The sequence below is a fragment of the Quercus suber genome, unplaced genomic scaffold, assembly GCF_002906115.3.
Source record: "Quercus suber isolate HL8 unplaced genomic scaffold, Cork oak 2.0 scaffold_95, whole genome shotgun sequence".
Classification (NCBI taxonomy): Eukaryota; Viridiplantae; Streptophyta; class Magnoliopsida; order Fagales; family Fagaceae; genus Quercus; species Quercus suber.
The window spans coordinates 1427209-1444713 of record NW_027069560.1 but is presented as its reverse complement, the minus strand read 5'-3'; the positions used below and the strand labels follow the sequence as shown (position 1 = coordinate 1444713).

Sequence of the window (17505 nt, the reverse complement as noted above, 5' to 3'; positions counted from 1 at the left end):
ATTGCTTTAACCTAGAATTGCATAATTTGACTAAGTAATAACTTGGCTAATTAATCTAGGCTAACCAATCTGGTTGTATTTTAAGGGGTCTAAAACCGTTCAAAAGTAACCTGCTGCTTCACCTCAAAGGTACAAAAATGAAAAACCAACTGAACTTAAGATATGGGATGTTTGGGCTTTTTGGTCCTTATGTAGTTCACCTTCAATCCAGAATTAGTCTTGGCATTATTTTGACTCAGCCCATTAGGCCCTTTAAGCAGCCCACTCCAACCCAGAAGGCAGAATTAACTATTACCAAAATAGAACAAAAGAAAAAGAAGAAAAGCAATACTATGACCACAACTTGTTGTATGATGAATTGTGAATGGTAAAAGTGTGGACCCACATAAATTTACAACTTTTTCTTCATCATTATAGTTAGTTGTGACAAAAATGATGTAATAAGTTGTATACTTAGAATCTCCTAAAGAAGAATAGGCAGTGGTAAGTGGTCACCAAGTGGATAATGCAGTAGTGCACTAATTATTCAACACCTCAGCAATATATTATGTACTAAAAAAAAAAAAAAAAAAAGAGAAGAAATCCACTTCTCCACCACTGAAAAACATTATTATTTCTACCAAAACTATCCCTGAAAATCCTTTCCCTGCAAGCAAATTCCACAAGAACAACAAACACATCCTCAAAAAGGACAATAACTACAAAAACTTTTGGCAAAACATAGAGGTCAATTGTGTCTCAGCACAAAAACAATACAACAAAACTCCGTCGCTGCCACTCACAAATCCAAAACAGTTTAGTTCATCAGCTTACCACACACCCACAAGGGCCACACCACCCACCATGGCTTTCATGAAACTACCCTCTTCTTCTCTCTCACACCAAACCACACTCTTCTACTTCACTGCCAACCTAAAAGGGACAAAACCCATCTCAGTCCCAAGCTATCTCGCCCATTACAAGCCAAAGCGCCACCATAAGATTGCAGGGAGAGCTTGTGTGAAGGTTGAGGAAAAGAACAGTTATACTATGCAAGAGTCTTCTTCTGGGAAGGAGTGGGGGAAGGTGTCTGCTGTGCTGTTTGACATGGATGGAGTGTTGTGTAATAGCGAAGAGGCGTCTAGAAAGGCGGCGGTGGACGTGTTTGCAGAGATGGGAGTGGAAGTAACTGTGGAGGACTTTGTGCCATTCATGGGGACTGGTAATGATTGAATAATATGAATTCAAATTGTATTCATTCATTGGCTATATAGTACTTAGGCACTGTTAATTTGTTATATATATGGGTTATATTTCATTGTAAGCAAAACTATGTTTAATGAATTATTATTCATACTGTTTTGCTGTGTGTAACTTTTTAGTGAGGAGGGCTTTTGGTCTGACATGCTAAATTACTGATAAACCCTTGAGTTTTTTTGATAATGTGTTGGGAGAAAGTATGGCAAACGTGTAAATGGCCTTCTTACTGGTGTCACCTTCTTGCCCTTCTTCATGGCAAATTGGGTAATTGTGTGCTTTTAGGTTTTTGCAGTGTGGGGGTTGCAATTGAAATAAACTAAATATTTTCTGTTAAATTTACCATTTTTTTCTAAAAAAATTAAGTTGTTAAGAAATCATGAATTTAATCATTTAATGATTATTCTAACTCTTCTCCTCACTTGTGGGCCTAGACTCCTTATTAAGTGAAGCTCAAGACATGAAATTTTAACTATTTAAATGAGAAGTAGAGTAGAGACGAAGTTTGAACTTATGATTACCTGCTCGCTCTGATACTGTGATAAATTATCGACAGTTCCAATATTTTAAGCTATTAAGAAGGATGACGTTAATCATTTAACCTTTATTTAGTCATTTTCAAATTTTGGATGGCTTTTTCCCAATCAGTAAAGTGAGGAATTACTCTTCTATTTTTCTAATTGCTAATGTGCAATCTTTTGAAATAAAAATATTTGTTTTAACACCAAAACCAGGTGAAGCAAACTTTTTGGGAGGTGTTGCTACTGTTAAGGGAGTTGAGGGATTCGTTCCAGAGGCTGCAAAGAAGAGGTTCTTTGAGATATATTTAGAAAAGGTAATTGATCCTCTATCTTTAGTCAATATATGTCATGTTGGTGATACTATTTAGTTACCAAAATTGTCCCTAACACCTAAAGTTTTTTCACATTTTGTAGTATGCAAAACCAAATTCTGGAATAGGATTCCCAGGTGCCCTTGAACTCATTACTCAGGTATGTGGGGGCTGAGTCATGGATGCCATGATGCACTTACCTTCCTGCTCCATCTAGTGATAAAATAACACACTGGTTTTGTATGGCAGTGTAAAAACAAAGGCCTTAAAGTTGCTGTTGCATCTAGTGCTGATCGGATCAAGGTTGATGCAAATCTTGCTGCTGCTGGTTTACCTTTGTCAATGTAAAACACTCTATTCATGTGATGTGCTTCTCAATTTTATGTAGTAGCATTACATATTTTATTCTACAATTTATACTTCTTTTAATTATTCATATATTGCTGCAATCATCACTGAACACACATGTTATGTGAGTTGCATCACCATGATGAATGTTTCAAACTTCAAACTTGACTAAAACTCCAATAAAATTGAAGAGCCTAAGTCTTAAAGATATGTATCATGTATAGTTTCACAAAGGTTCAGATACAAAGAGTTAAATTCTAATTAGTTTAAAATGGAACTGAACTAATGAGAGTCTAACAACTGGGTAATAGCCTTAGAAGGAATAAAGAATATAGTTTGTGGTTAATTCTAAACATTTGTGGAAATGTCAAATATTTATCCAAAAAATTTTCCCACTTTTTGAACAATAAATGTTGTAAACCACAGGATCTAGAATATAATCATGACAAAGATGACATGTTAGTAAGCAACTTCGTGATATTTGAATTCTGGACATGATTATGTGTCTAGAAATCAGATTAGTTCTAAAGCATAGTTTGAACTGGAAATTTCACTGAAACATTTAAGTAGACTGTAAATTTCATCTTTATGTGACCTTTTGTCCTTATTATTTTGTTTGCTTCCTTTCAGGTTTGATGCTATTGTGTCGGCAGATGCTTTTGAGAATTTGAAACCTGCTCCTGATATTTTCTTGGCTGCATCAAAGATTTTGAATGTGCCAACCAGTGAGGTATACTAACACATTTAGCAGTTTTATTGTCTTTGGAGACATGATTTCCAAACAAGTTTTTAATTGACTTCAAATAGTGGCTGTATATTTGTATTGAACTTGTGATTTGTGCTGCGTAGTTTTTCTATTACATATTACTATGCTTTTCTTGAAAAGACAATTTCTTTCTTAAGAGAGGGGAGGTGTAAAGGTCAGTGATAAGTACACTTATTAGATGAATACTTCGAAGGTATATTAGTTTTTACAAATAATGATTTTCTTGAATGTATCATAAGTTTTTTAGAAAAAGTTGGTTCTGTGAGGTTTTGCATAAACTGTATATTAAGATTGTTCCTATATGGTTGTTCTGTTTTACTTTTTTCATCTAAAGAATGTGCCAATTTTCTATATGCCATATCATAAATGAATGTTTGTCAGAAAAATTCTCTTTAGCCTGTTGGAATATTTATATGACAAGTCATAGTTATATTATTAAATAAAGTAATGCCCATATTTTCCTAGTGTATTGTTATTGAAGATGCACTAGCGGGAGTTCAAGCTGCCAAATCTGCAAAAATGAGGTAAATATGTTAATATTATGTGTTGTATCTTTTCAGATCAAGTTTGTCTAAATGTTTTGCATGAATGTCTGTTTGGTAGGGTATATGTTTATTTGGTAAAATAGATAATCTTTTCCACTCTTTCTTTTTTGGGCTACGTGCAGATGTATAGCTGTGAAAACGACACTGTCAGAAGAAACTCTAAAGACAGCTGGTCCATCACTTATCCGAAATGAGATAGGAAATGTTTCACTTCATGATATTCTCAGTGGTGGCTCTGATGGCTATAGTATGTAGTCCTGAGAGTTTGCCACAAATGTCATTTTGTACCTCATTTAATGTAGAATGCTGAAGCTAAACTAGTGCCATGTTTTAATAATAACAAGTGAGATCAGTTTTCTTGTAATGGGTAATCCCATGTATTGGAATTTTACTCTTTTGTTGCTAAATGCAACCTTTTACACCAATCAATTGGTTTTGTAGATTTTGATTTATTGGTTTAATAAGATGATGATGCAAAAGCTTTTGTTTAGTAGTTACACTGTTGCTCTCCTAGCAATTTCTCTTGGGTAATACTAGTATATAGTTTCTGTCTTACAAGGTCTCATGAAGGCATGCCGTTGCAGATGAGAAGACGCAGGGAAATCAGTTTCTTTCTACTTCTGCACAAACCTCACCTGCAGTGCTCATGGAAAGGACAGATAATGGGTCAATCCAGAATAGACCTGCTACTGATAGTGGGATATTTTCTATTGGGGGGTATGGCTGCTTCTATATCTGCTTAAGTAACAAGATTTACCTCATTCTGGATATACTTGTGACAAAGATCTCGTTTTAAATAGCGTGTACCGTCTTTTTATTCATGCATAAGGCTAATACTAGATGAGCCTCAGGTACATGTGTATTTCTCCACCTTTCTCTCTTTATCTCTGAGAGAGCTAAAATAGTCAATCATAATAGATGAAGGTGGTACTGTGGCACATGCCTTAAGTGAAATAGAAAACTTACAATTTTATATAAGTAATGAGCCTTACCTCTTCCTGGATATACTTGTGACAAATATCAGGTTTTAAATAGCATGTACCACCATTTTATTCATGCATAAGGTCATACTAGATGAGCCTCAAGTAAATGTGTCTCTCTTTATCTCTGAGAGAACTAAAATAATCAACCATAGTGGATGAAAAAGGCATGGGGGCACATAAAGAAATATTATGTTTTTGCTACGTGATTCTCATGCATTTTTGCTTGAACAGCATAGATAACTGACTTGAAGCCTTAAGGAATTCTTTTGGATAATTTGGATGCTTTTGGTGTATACATCAAAGAGATTCTGAATACCGAGTAGTAAAGCCCCAAAATTATTTTCTCATGGCATGGCAGTGCTGTGCGCTTCTTCACATTGATGAAAAACAGCCTTTTCCATTGTTTTTGGGTTGTTTTTCCTCAAAAGCTGGAATTCAACTAACTTCATGTAATTTCTTTTAGTAGATAGCTTACTTTACATACAATCTTCTTAATGAATGGTGTCCTCTATCAACGTAAGAGTATCCCTTTCCCATTTTTCTTTCCCAACGAAACCAGAAGAGTATTTTTTAAGCAACTTTAGCTTGAGGCTGCAGAAATAATTTATGGACAGGTTGCGGGGTTCTCGGCGAGATATTTTGAGATATGGAAGTTTGGGCATTGCAATTTCTTGTCTCATCTTTAGCGTCACAAACTGGAAGGTATAAATGACTTGACAGAAAAGAATGTCAGAGAACACACTTAAATATTTTAGATTTATATTGAATCTCAGCATCACAATCTTTCCTGTGACCTGGAATATGCAAAGAGGATGTTGTAGGCTATTGTTCTTTGCTTTTATTTTAGTTTAATTAATGAAAATATACAATTTTCATTGCTTTGCAGTCAATGCAATATTCATCCCCCAAAGCTATTTGGAATCTGTTATTTGGAGTCAAACGGCCATCTTTTGAATCAAATGAAGGTACTGATGCATTTCATGTAACAATTATGGTATTTTCGTGTGCTGCAGTTTTTTTCCCACTTTCTTTGATTGCCATTCTTTTTCTCTTATCTTTTTCTCTTTCATGGTTCTGTATAAATTATGAATTTTTTAATATTTAAATCTATGGTGTTCTTGATTTGTATTATCTTCTCCTATATATTTTTATTATAATCACTGCAGATGTAAGAAGGGTAAATTTACCACAGTTTATTGGTTATAGGTGAATCAAGATTTGACAGAATCAACCAATATGTGACCTATATATCTGATTTGGAAACCAGGTAAGGATTTTCCCACTCCCCTTTTAAGATATTTTATTGCATTATAACTATCATCATTTTTGCCTACTCTGTTTCCTTGTTATTACCTTTCATTAAATTAAAGTTTGACATTTTTTGCTTGAATTTTATTTCACTGTGTAAGGGGAACTTCTCCAACTGTGCCAGAATTCCCACCTAAACTTGATTGGCTGAATACGGCTCCCCTTCAGTTTCGCAGAGTAAATTTTACTGAACTTGATTTTCTGTTTAAGGTGAAGATTAATGTGGTGGCTTTAGTTTTGATTTTGATTTTTTCATTTTGGCAGGATTTGAAAGGAAAAGTGGTTCTGCTGGATTTTTGGACCTATTGTTGTATAAATTGTATGCATGTCTTGCCAGATCTAGAGTTTTTGGAGAAAAAATACAAAGATATGCCAGTATGTCATTTTCTTTCAATTTAGATATGTCAATCTATTAGCAATCTCAAATTTCACATTAATATAGGCTTCTGCTGCTATCAAAACGCTTGTAACAAAATGAATAAAGTCTAATGAGCTTCAATGTTTTATTTATTCATTTTTTCTTGTAAGGTGAACGTGATTGTTCTCTTAGGTTACCGGAGACACTATTGCTTTATCTTTGAGAATTTTAATATTGTATCAATGCCTTTCATGCTTGCAAATGCCTAAAATAACTCAGTCTATGTTGTGGTGGTGATGGTTTTTCTATGGTTGCTTTCTGTCAAGGTTGAAAAACATGAGTTCAATTGGCCAAAAAGGGGGGAGAGAGAGAGAGAGAGAGAGAGAGATGCTTTGTTCTTGTTCTCCCCAATTCACCTTGCTATTTTATTGAATGTCTACAAATTCTAGCATTATAAAAATATTTGGTATAAGATTGTATCACTTTTCATGAAAAACAATGATGTTATATATATATATACACATTTATAAGTCTTATGTACAATCTATATAAATATTCTACAAGTATATGGGAAACATGGAGAGGCAGATAATACCAATTTGAAGTATGAAAAAGCAAGTATTGGTACATTAAAAGCTGAAGTATTATGATAGAATTTCTACAAGGTGAGTGTTGGAATTTGATAGAAGCTTCCAATCAAGTGTCTCTCATCTTCTTAAATCTGTTGATCATATGTCATCTTTTAATATGATAGTTCGATATTCAACATCAAATGTTGACAAGTGTCTCCAATAAAAACAACTCCCCCAAACCTAAATATATATATATATATATTACACTTCTTTCTTATTCAATATTTCACAGGTTAATTTTTCATGTGTTTCTGACATTCCTTCATATCAGTAATGATTGCTTAGCTGATTTATGGGTTGGTTTCCAAATGCCTGAATTCCAAAAGTGGTTGTTTTTATATATTCTCATGTTTGTGCAGTTCACAGTGGTTGGAGTACACTCCGCAAAATTTGACAATGAGAAGGATTTAGAAGCCATTCGCAATGCTGTATTACGCTATGGCATCACTCACCCGGTAAAGCTTTATGTTTGGAACTTGGTATGAGCAGAGTTTTGATCTTTCAAAAGCATTTAGGGTGTTTTAAAACTGGTACAACCTTTTTCAGGGTAAATACTGGCCATCTTTTAATGTGATTTGGGTGCATTCCTGTTTTGCTTGTTCCCATGCTCATAAACATGGTGTTTCTTACATTCTACTTGCATAGTTGGACAAGAAATGTCCCTTTTGGTATTTATCTTACATTTTTATTCTAGTATTCTCTTTAAAATCATTGAATTTTGACCTCTTCATCCATGGAAGAGATTAATAATACTTTTCAAAATGATGCTCTTAATCAAATTGGAATATACCATCTTCAGTAATATGGTGAAGCTCACTATATTCTTTGATTGTTTCTAATTCTTTTTAACAATTTAGGTAGTCAATGATGGAGATATGTATCTATGGCGAGAGCTAGGTATAAATTCATGGCCAACTTTTGCTATTGTTGGCCCCAATGGTAAGCTCCTTGCACAAATAGCAGGCGAAGGACGTCAAAAGGTACTGATGACCGCTTCTAACTTTTCTTATGAATATTTTAAAAGCCTGATTTCTATTCTTTAGTAAATGCACTATGGCTAGTTTTAAAAGTGTCAATCCAAATGATATCTGATTGTGGCACATGTTTTCGTCTCCATGCATGTGTTTTAATTAATCAAAGTTGAAAGACACTCATACTGACTGGATTTGTCGGAAACAATTGTTTTAGGCAATATGGTTCTGCTTAAGCTGACTAATATTGAGTTGGGGCAAACTAGAATGATGCAACTGGAAATCAAAGAAAAAGAAAAATAAAGATAGAAAACCTAGGAGTTAGCATCATGCGGGAAAAAAATATACCACTAGGAGTTAGTACGTAGTTGGAGTTAGCATTAGACCATTAAGACAATTTTAATAGAAATTTTATTCATCAAAATAATCCCCTGCTCAAAGAAGTACAACTTTGCTTATATAAGCTACTAAACCGTAATCCAAACAGAAATAGAAAACCCTAATTCTAATTAGCTTGGGAATCTCTATTATTGAATTACAAAAATAACCTTGAGTCTAATAAAATAAGATACTAGTTAGCTAAATAACTACTAGGACCTAAAATAAAAAATAAATTTAACCAATAAAATACAATTGACGTTAAAAAAATTAAAAAAAATCTTTCCTTGTACTTCTTGCATCAAATATCCATTGCTATATTGAATAAAAAAAGAAAAAGTTCAAGCATATCTGTAATTTTTGAAAATGTAAACTGATGGCATGTAGTACACTACCTGTGTCATTATTATGATGTAACATTATAGTTGCCTTTCATGCTAAATGAACAAGGACTCTTAAAAAGATGGGAAAGAAGGGCAACCAAAAGTGTGAAAAAGATATTGAAATTTTTGAAAGGTGCAAGAACTTGAGATATGAAGGAAAATTGATGTCTGATTTTTGGAAGTTCTTCAAAGATACAATATTTTTACAAATACCTTTATCAAATAATAGATTTTTCCTTCTTTTTTTTTTTTTTTTCTTTTCTTAGTGGAATTCTTTATATCTAAGGCAGTTTATGTGAAAATCAGTACGGTTGGGAGCAACTGTCTAAGTTTATTCCATAACTATGGTATTATTTTAAATACTTTTTTTTTTTTCATTTATAATCTCCATCCCATTAATTAACTTCATATTGACATCTTAACATGTGCTAAATCACCTACTTTGTGCTATATTTCAATGTAACTTGTTCATAACAGCAAATAGCATTTTTTTCAGAATTGTATTTTTAACTGGCGCGTAGATGGTTATTCTAGTTCATGATTCTATTTGCTTAAAATTACTCATTAAATAGTCATACAATAAGGAAATGTAGTCTTTTCTTTTGCTTTGTTTTGAAGGATCTTGACAACTTAGTGGAGGCAGCTCTTCTATTTTATGGCAGAAGGAAGATGTTGGATTACAAACCAATTCCTTTAAGTTTGGAGAAAGATAATGATCCTCGCTTATTTACATCTCCATTGAAGTTTCCTGGAAAGCTAGCAATTGATGTCCTTAACAACAGGCTCTTCATTTCAGACAGTAACCATAATCGCATAGTGGGTTCTCTCTCTTTATCTCTGATGCACACGTGCAGACATTCAACATATGTACTTTTTTACTGAATCCTGATCTTAAGATGAAAAGTATGGTACAGTAAGCATATTAAAAACTAAGAACCCCTCTGTCTCACAGCAAGGCTGTCCAACAATCCTGACCTGAACACATGCTTCATAATGAAAGAACTTACCAGACTCTGGGTCACTAAGACTTGAATCAAAGACCTGAACACATGCTTCATGTCAAGCTTATAATAACAATAGTACCTGTGAATTCGTTTATCTTTATCCTTTGTGACAGGTCACAAGTGGAATGTGAACCTGTTTTGATGTACTCAGATTGTTATTTAGCTATCTTTCCACTTTTGGAGTTCAGGTGGTAACTGACCTTGATGGAAACTTTATTGTCCAAATTGGGAGCACAGGAGAGGAAGGTTTACGTGATGGTAACTTTGATGATGCCACCTTTAACCGCCCTCAGGTGAGAATTAAGTTAATACGTTACTCCACCATCTGAATTGAGAGCCATGATTTCCTTTTTAGGATGTTTCAGAATGAGTGTCCACCTCCAGAATGTTAAAAAAAACAATGATACCTTTATCTTCCCATATCATCCTCATCAATTTAAAAAATAAAATCAAGATACTAAAAGTAGAGGCCAGCTTTGGACTTCATAGTAAAAGTAAAATACTTTTTCTTCTTCGTTAAACATTGTGTCATTTCAAACCACAACACTCTATTTAAGAGAGTATTATTTGTATCTATTGTTTTGACTATGCTGCATATTCATTCAGTATGCCATTAATCTTGGTACTTTATTTCATTTGTGAATGGCTGCATGCGTTTTGAGGTTTGTCATCCCATGTCTCATTTTCAATATTGCCTGTATTCACAGTAACTTTGTAGCTCTTGCTTCTTTAGGGCTTGGCTTACAATGGAAAGAAAAACATCCTTTATGTAGCAGATACTGAAAACCATGCTTTGAGGTATGTTTTGACTTCAGAACTATGCCCTGAGTATTTAACAGGCTGGCTGGTACTCTTTCCAGTCATTAAAATGGCTGTATATTCTCAATGTCTTTGTTTTAAGTTGATCGTTGCTTTCTAAAGTCAGGTTCAGTGCAAGATCCATAATAATTATGTGTATTCATACAACAGACATTTACAAAGTTGAAAGACCACTGATTCATCCAAAAATATTTATGCTTGTGCTTAAAAAATTTCAAAAACTCAAATCCGCCCAAAATTTAGGGTGTTGACTATGGATCCTCCCTAGATTAGTCAAATCTACACTTTAATGCATAAAAAGTTTTGAGTCAGTGAAAATGATTTGGGTTAATCTGATACATAACAGCTCTTTTAGCTGCATTGGTCATAGAAAATAGAATTCATAGGCTCGCTTGTACAAAGGACTGGTTTGGCATATTTGTAATCCAAGTAGCACAATAGTATTTGGACTGTGCAGAAACTGACATATGTGAGGCAAAATGAAGGAACGAATGCTTGGAATTAAAATTTAGTCAATAATCTACTCGGCAAGTCTAAATAGTAACTATAAAACTCTTTTTTTTTTTCTTTTTTTTTTTTTTTGAACAAGGTAAAAGTTAAAGGAACTTTTTTCTTTTTCCTATTTCCCATACTTCTATCAATTCAACATACACAATCGTGTACATTCAAGGTACATAATTTTTCAAAGAATGTACAAAATTATATATATTCAACTAACACATTTTTCAATGAATATATACAATTTAGTACACTCAAATGACTCAAATGTACAAAATTTTTCAAAGAATGTACACAATTCAGTACACTCAACTTATACAATTTTTCAAGGAATGTACCCAGTTCATAATTATTCAAGGTATACAATTTTTCAAAGAAAGTATACAATTCTGCAATTTCAACGTACATATTTTTAAAAAATGTATACACAATTTTTCAAAGAATATACATAATTTTGTACCCACAACATACATAATTATGTACATAATTCGGTATGTTCAACATATACATTTTTTAATAAATGTACTCAATTTTGCATGCTCAACGTATACAATTTTTCTCAGAGTATGCCCAATTTTGTACTTTCAATGTACCCATTTTTCAAATAATGTAAACAATTTTGTACATTCAACGTACACAATCTTTCAAAGAATTTATACAATTTTGTACATTTAACTTAAACAATTTTTCAAAAAAATATACCCAATTCTATATATTCAACATACACATTTTTCGAAGAATGTTCATTTTGTATAAGCATTTTTCAAAGAATATACACAAATACATACATTCAACGCACACATTTTTCAATGAATGTATACAATTTTGTAAATTCATGAGAATTATTTGAATCACAAGAAATACTAAGCATGCTAATAGCATCAATGTAGAAACCTTTCATTTCTAACAATTTTAAATTTTATTATTGTTACATGAGAATTATTTGAATCACAAGAAATAGGAATCACACTAATAGCTTCAGTGTAGTAACCTTTCATGCATGAGTTTCTAACAATTTTAAGTTTTATTATTATAGGGAGATTGATTTTGTCAATGAGACTGTGCGTACTCTTGCCGGAAATGGATCCAAAGGTTCTGACTACAGAGGGGGAGATAAAGGAACCAATCAGGTAAGATTGCAAAAGATGAAATTTGAGGATCCACTTCAAAATCACATCCACATTAGTTTCAAATAAAAAATAGTAATAAGGCTCCTTGTATATGCTATATCAGTATGCTTTAACAACTTGGGTTCACTAGTGTTAATTGATCTTGTTGACGAATAATAAAAATTTCCTGGTACATAAATTTTAAATTGAAATTTTCTGAACAAATATCTCTGCATAATGTTGAAATTCTTAGTATCTTTTTCCAGCTCCTTAACTCTCCGTGGGATGTCTGCTTTGAGCCAGTCAGTGAGAAGGTTTACATTGCCATGGCCGGCCAACATCAGATCTGGGAACACAATACAATAGATGGAGTTACTAGAGCATTCAGTGGTGATGGTTATGAAAGAAACTTGAATGGATCAAGGTATTGGAAACAATAAAATTAATTTTATTTTTGTCTCTGGTTATTATAATTTACTTGGGTGTGTTCATATCAAATTCTCCCAGAATTTTGACAATGATAACTTTTACGTTTAAATATTGTGATAGCTCTACAAACACGTCATTTGCACAACCTTCTGGGGTTTCACTATCTCCTGGTAATATTTTACCTGAAAGAATTTTAACCATCATTTAAAATGTTTATTCTTAATAATAAAATTTTTTACTCTATTGCACATTTGAAGATTTGAAGGTGGCATATATTGCGGATAGTGAGAGTAGCTCCATTCGAGCACTTGATCTAAAAACTGGAGGATCAAGATTACTAGCTGGAGGTGATCCTATCTTCTCAGACAATTTGTTTAAGGTACTTTTGTTTTGAGTTAAGTAAGCATTTCCTTTGTAGCCAGATATTACTCTTTTTTTTATTCATGTACACCATATACAGACTAAACAAATCTTAAATTTTATTGTTTAGAATTTAACCTTTTCTATTTATCTGTTTCCTTCCCATAATTATTATTGTGTTTAACCCTTGCAGTTTGGAGACCATGATGGAATAGGTTCAGAAGTACTTCTTCAACATCCGTTGGGTGTCCTATGTGCAAAGGATGGTCAAATTTATATAGCAGATAGCTATAATCATAAGGTATTTAGATCATGACTGGAGATACTTTAAACAAAAAAATAAATAAGAAAGGACTTCTCTAAAATGCAGTATAAACTTTTGAGGACATCAATTAACTGTCTAGCTAATTTCAACTTTAATTGTTTTTTGGGGGTGTAAATAAACTTCAAAAATATTCCTCCATCCTCCTATTAGGCTCAGTGGACAGTTAGGCTGCTATTCACATCGCTCATATTAAAGTTGCACCTAAGTAGCCAATTATACTGCTACCTATTCATGCTAGGATATAATATCCCTGTTGTTCCTCAGTATCACTCATGTTGCTGGTGAAAATAATTGCAAACTATAGGGAGACCAAGTGTTACCTTTGACTAATTTTTGTTCTGAATTTTGACATTTTATATATGGAAAACAATTGTAGCAGTAAAATTTGTTTCATAAAATATTTTACAAAGTAATATATTTTATTCAAAAAATCAGGTCTAGTTAAAATTCTATGTTGCAAGTTTTTAAGGCATCAATGGGTGATTCTCATGGCACATACTGGACTTGTTAATCAGTTAACTTTTACTATGAGGAAATTTCTATGGTCTAGATATTCAAATTATTTCTACGAACTTTTACTTTGTTGGATGACTATTAAAATTGGTTCTTATCCCCAAAATTTTCTCCTATGGTTGAATCACATACTGTTCATCAAATTTTATAACACATTACTCAAGGTTCTCCACTGGTTCTGTTTACATATAATTGATACTACCTGTATCCACTTCCTTTATGTATTAGTTTTAGTATGTAGATTTATTATGATAACATGCTGGTACAATTAACTGCTTCAGTAGGGTTGAACTACTCTTCCTTGTCCCCCAAATTTCAGATCAAGAAGCTAGATCCAGCTAGTAAAAGAGTAAGTACCTTAGCAGGGACAGGGAAAGCTGGTTTCAAGGATGGAACGGCCCTTGCAGCTCAGGTTGGAAAATACTTATAATATTCTTATTTGATGAAAAATATTTTTTTCAGTTACGTAAGCTGAATTGCTTGACTAAAATGTCAACTTTTAATGTATTTATTTGTTTCTGCAGCTCTCAGAGCCATCGGGAATCATTGAAGCAGAAAATGGTGATTCTCAATCTATTCATACACGACAAATAATATTTTAGCCTTAGTCTTGTAACACATCTCTGAATTTACAAATCCTTGTCAACTTTCTAAATGGGTTCCCCTAAACCCCAGCCATGTACATTTTCCCCCTATTCATTCATTGTAAGGAAGTTGCGTAATGTTTGATTGTTTGTTGGATTGAGCTGTACTGCCTCCTAAATCATGTAAATCCATGTATATCTGGGCTATCATTCTGTTCTTCAATAACTAGCTGAATTGGTACAGAATGTCATAAGCCATTTTGATGGTATGAATTATGTTAATAGCTAAAGAGAGAAGACTTTTGCTTCAGTTCTTGCGTCTTTGCTTGCATTGGTAACTATTTTATAATGGAAGTGGTTCTTGTCATTTTGCAGGAAGACTTTTCATAGCTGATACAAACAACAGTGTAATCAGATATCTAGACTTGAACAAGGAAGAAGCTGAACTTCTTACTTTGGAGCTGAAAGGTGTTCAGCCTCCTGTGCAAAAATCCAGATCTTTAAGGCGCCTTAGAAGGCGATCATCAGCTGACACACTGACTGTTACTGTTGAGGGTGGTTCATCCAAAGAGGGAAACCTGTCCCTTAAGATATTGTTACCTGAAGAGTACCACTTCTCAAAGGTTCCACCCCTTCTCTCTCTGATATACCATATGGGTTCCAACTCTCTAATACTGTCTCATTTTCTCTTGAATGTCTCATTCAGTAGGGTAAAAAGATCCTTTCTGTGTTTGTTCATTTGTATATCCTATGATGTACTGCCCTGTAATTCATAATGCAGGAAGCACAAAGTAAATTTAGTGTCGAAAGTGAGCCTGAAAGTTCAATGGTTATTGATCCTTTGGATGGATATCTTAGTCCAGAGGGATCAGCAATACTCCATTTTAAGAGATCCTCCCCCTCAGCTTCAGTGGGGAGAATAAGTTGCAAGGTATGCCTCATTTTTTGGTTGCAAACTTTGCTGATCTGCTTTGAAATGTTTTAATTTAACTTCCAATATTAGTTAACTTTGATCTCACTAAAATTCTACTTCCTAATAGCTATCATTCTGGCACTAAAGGGGGATTAGGTGACAATCATGTCTTTGTGACAACCAAGACAGCCTCAGGCAGATGCATGTAGCACCAGAGAGTTTATAATTCTGGTTTTGGGGACCTTTACCATGTGGTGTTCCACTCATTATCTTGCAGGGCACAATAGCCTTTCGCTTTTGCTAAAAATAAGCATAAGAACCTCGAAAGAGGTTGATACAAAAGAGCATTTAAGGGGAAGTTGAATTGTTTGTGGACCAACTATTCTCAGGAAATAGGTTGAAGCTACCCTTAGGCCTAAGCTATCAAAAGTCAAGTAGAATCTTCTAAGAGTGACACTGAAAAGAAAGATGTTTGCTATGTTCTTCTATGCCCCCATTTGTCTCACAATATATTTTGCGCGAGCATGAGAAACAACTTGATGATTAGATGATACATTTTAAAAAAAACCTTGTGTCTATTTGCTCTAAATCACCCCCACTGGATTCCAAGCTCAATTTTCTAAAAATGAAAATTGGAGCTCAATTCAAGAACAAGATTTCCTTGTTCAGGCACTAGTGCATTAAAGAATTTACAAGGAAAACAAAAAGTCTAAAAGAAAAATAACCTCCAGGTTAAGCTCACAATCTGTGATTTTTGGTATAAAATTAGTGTGGCTTGTCCTCTCAGGTTTACTATTGCAAGGAAGATGAGGTATGTCTATACCAATCTCTGTTATTTGAGGTACCCTTCCAAGAGGAAATTCCGGACTCTTCCCCAGCAGAAATCACACTTACATATGTTGTGAAGCCCAAAACTCCAACAAACACCTTACAGCTATCAGTTTCCCGCTGACACAAGCACCATGAAAACAAGTTGTAAGTGCCCTTACTATTCTTTTCTCTTTCTTTCATGAAAGTTTGATATTCAGTTGGATGCAGCCATTAGTTACATACATTGTATTTTTTTGCCCACTGATTAAATAAGTATAATGAGCAGTGAAATGCATCAAATCATGGTTCAAGACTGCTTCATGGTGCTTTTCTTTTGTGAAATAACATGTCAAGAAAACATGAAATTCATTGTTTTATAAAATATTAGTTAATGATCAGTTACTTTAAATTTCTCAAATCATGTTGAAATGTAGAATTTATATAACTTAATAACAATAAAACTTCTATATTCAGTGAGATAAGAAGTAAATTATCCTTCCTGCTTCTACCAGTTAGCATACATACTATTAAGCCATTGAATGCACCAAACACTACTTTTCGGTGTCAAGTGGCTGATGAGAGCAGCCAATTCGAATCAACCAATCAATTTTCATGATTATATGAATGAAATTGTGATACTTAATAGGTGAGTGCTGTCCTTTGAAGTGTACAAGGCATCCTCAAGTCTGTCCCAGGCCCATATGGTGCTTTTGTTGTAATGATGTGCCAAACAAACAATCGCCATTTTTTTGTGTAAGGCCCTCCATTGGCTGCCTTTCAGGTGTCATTACCAATTATATATTTGTATTCGTATAATTATTGTTCTTGCTATCAGTAATTTAATATTAATCACAATCATCATTGTCTTAGGGATAAGCAAGGGATGGATTGCATACCAAGGCACACACTCGTGCGCACTTTTCTTTAATTGATTAAGTGATGACAATGTGGTCAATCATTTGTATTTTTACTTTGTTTTCTTAATGAGAGGAGCAGATTAGCCCCCTCCATACTTAGCAAAGAAATTATGTATTAAATAGAGACAATCTTTGATAAGTTCCAATCAAAGCATGTGAGAGGAATGCATTTGTTTAATTGATTTATGCATTAGATGCATTATAAAATTAACTATTAATAAAATGACAGCATAAAAAGCGTTTTTTCCACCAAATCCCATGTTTATCTCTTTCCAACATTTTTTGTCTGAATATTTTGTACAATTCACTATTTAAGTGGGTTTATGATCTGGCTTGTTCCTTATCTATTTGTCCATGGGGGGTGCTTGGTCATGCCGGCATAGGTATGGACCAGGTTTATGACTCTATAATTAAGTGGTTTGAATTTAGACAGGAGCATGAATCTGTAAGGACTAAACTAATGGGAGGAGATTAGATAATGAAT

The 17505-nt window shown here is 33.6% G+C and overlaps 1 protein-coding gene across 5 annotated transcripts; it reads left to right on the top strand.

The window, feature by feature from the left end:
• Window positions 1-585: 585 nt before the first annotated feature.
• LOC112006715 (protein SUPPRESSOR OF QUENCHING 1, chloroplastic) lies at window positions 586-17199 on the top strand. Of its 5 annotated transcripts, none has more exons than XR_002882384.2 (29): window positions 586-1201; window positions 1971-2071; window positions 2172-2228; window positions 2318-2412; window positions 3047-3146; window positions 3648-3706; window positions 3850-3974; window positions 4312-4444; window positions 5325-5412; window positions 5597-5675; window positions 5917-5977; window positions 6120-6393; window positions 7368-7463; window positions 7866-7988; window positions 9359-9556; window positions 9933-10037; window positions 10478-10542; window positions 12098-12191; window positions 12437-12594; window positions 12720-12769; window positions 12857-12978; window positions 13153-13260; window positions 14117-14209; window positions 14322-14358; window positions 14757-15004; window positions 15163-15312; window positions 16082-16269; window positions 16751-16857; window positions 16975-17199. XR_002882384.2 is itself a non-coding variant. In XM_024039040.2 (29 exons), the coding sequence occupies exons 1-28, from the start codon at window positions 844-846 to the stop codon at window positions 16244-16246; spliced, it is 3255 nt and encodes a 1084-aa protein (XP_023894808.2). In that variant the 5' UTR covers window positions 587-843; the 3' UTR covers window positions 16247-16269; window positions 16751-16920. The 5 variants fall into 5 exon arrangements, 3 of the variants coding, with proteins under 3 accessions (XP_023894804.2, XP_023894792.2, XP_023894808.2); XR_002882378.2 differs by having other exon boundaries at window positions 16751-16885; XM_024039040.2 differs by lacking the exon at window positions 16975-17199 and having other exon boundaries at window positions 587-1201; window positions 6120-6195; window positions 6283-6393; window positions 16751-16920.
• The last annotated feature ends 306 nt before the right edge of the window (window positions 17200-17505 follow it).

Excerpts from the sequence above, each read along its gene's own strand:
- LOC112006715 (XM_024039036.2), top strand. The coding sequence starts at position 844 with ATGGCTTTCATGAAACTACCCTCTTCTTCTCTCTCACACCAAACCACA. Across the intron at positions 2,229-2,317 it reads CCCTTGAACTCATTACTCAG|TGTAAAAACAAAGGCCTTAA; the intron begins GTATGTGGGGGC and ends TTTGTATGGCAG. Across the intron at positions 7,989-9,358 it reads CAGGCGAAGGACGTCAAAAG|GATCTTGACAACTTAGTGGA; the intron begins GTACTGATGACC and ends TTTGTTTTGAAG.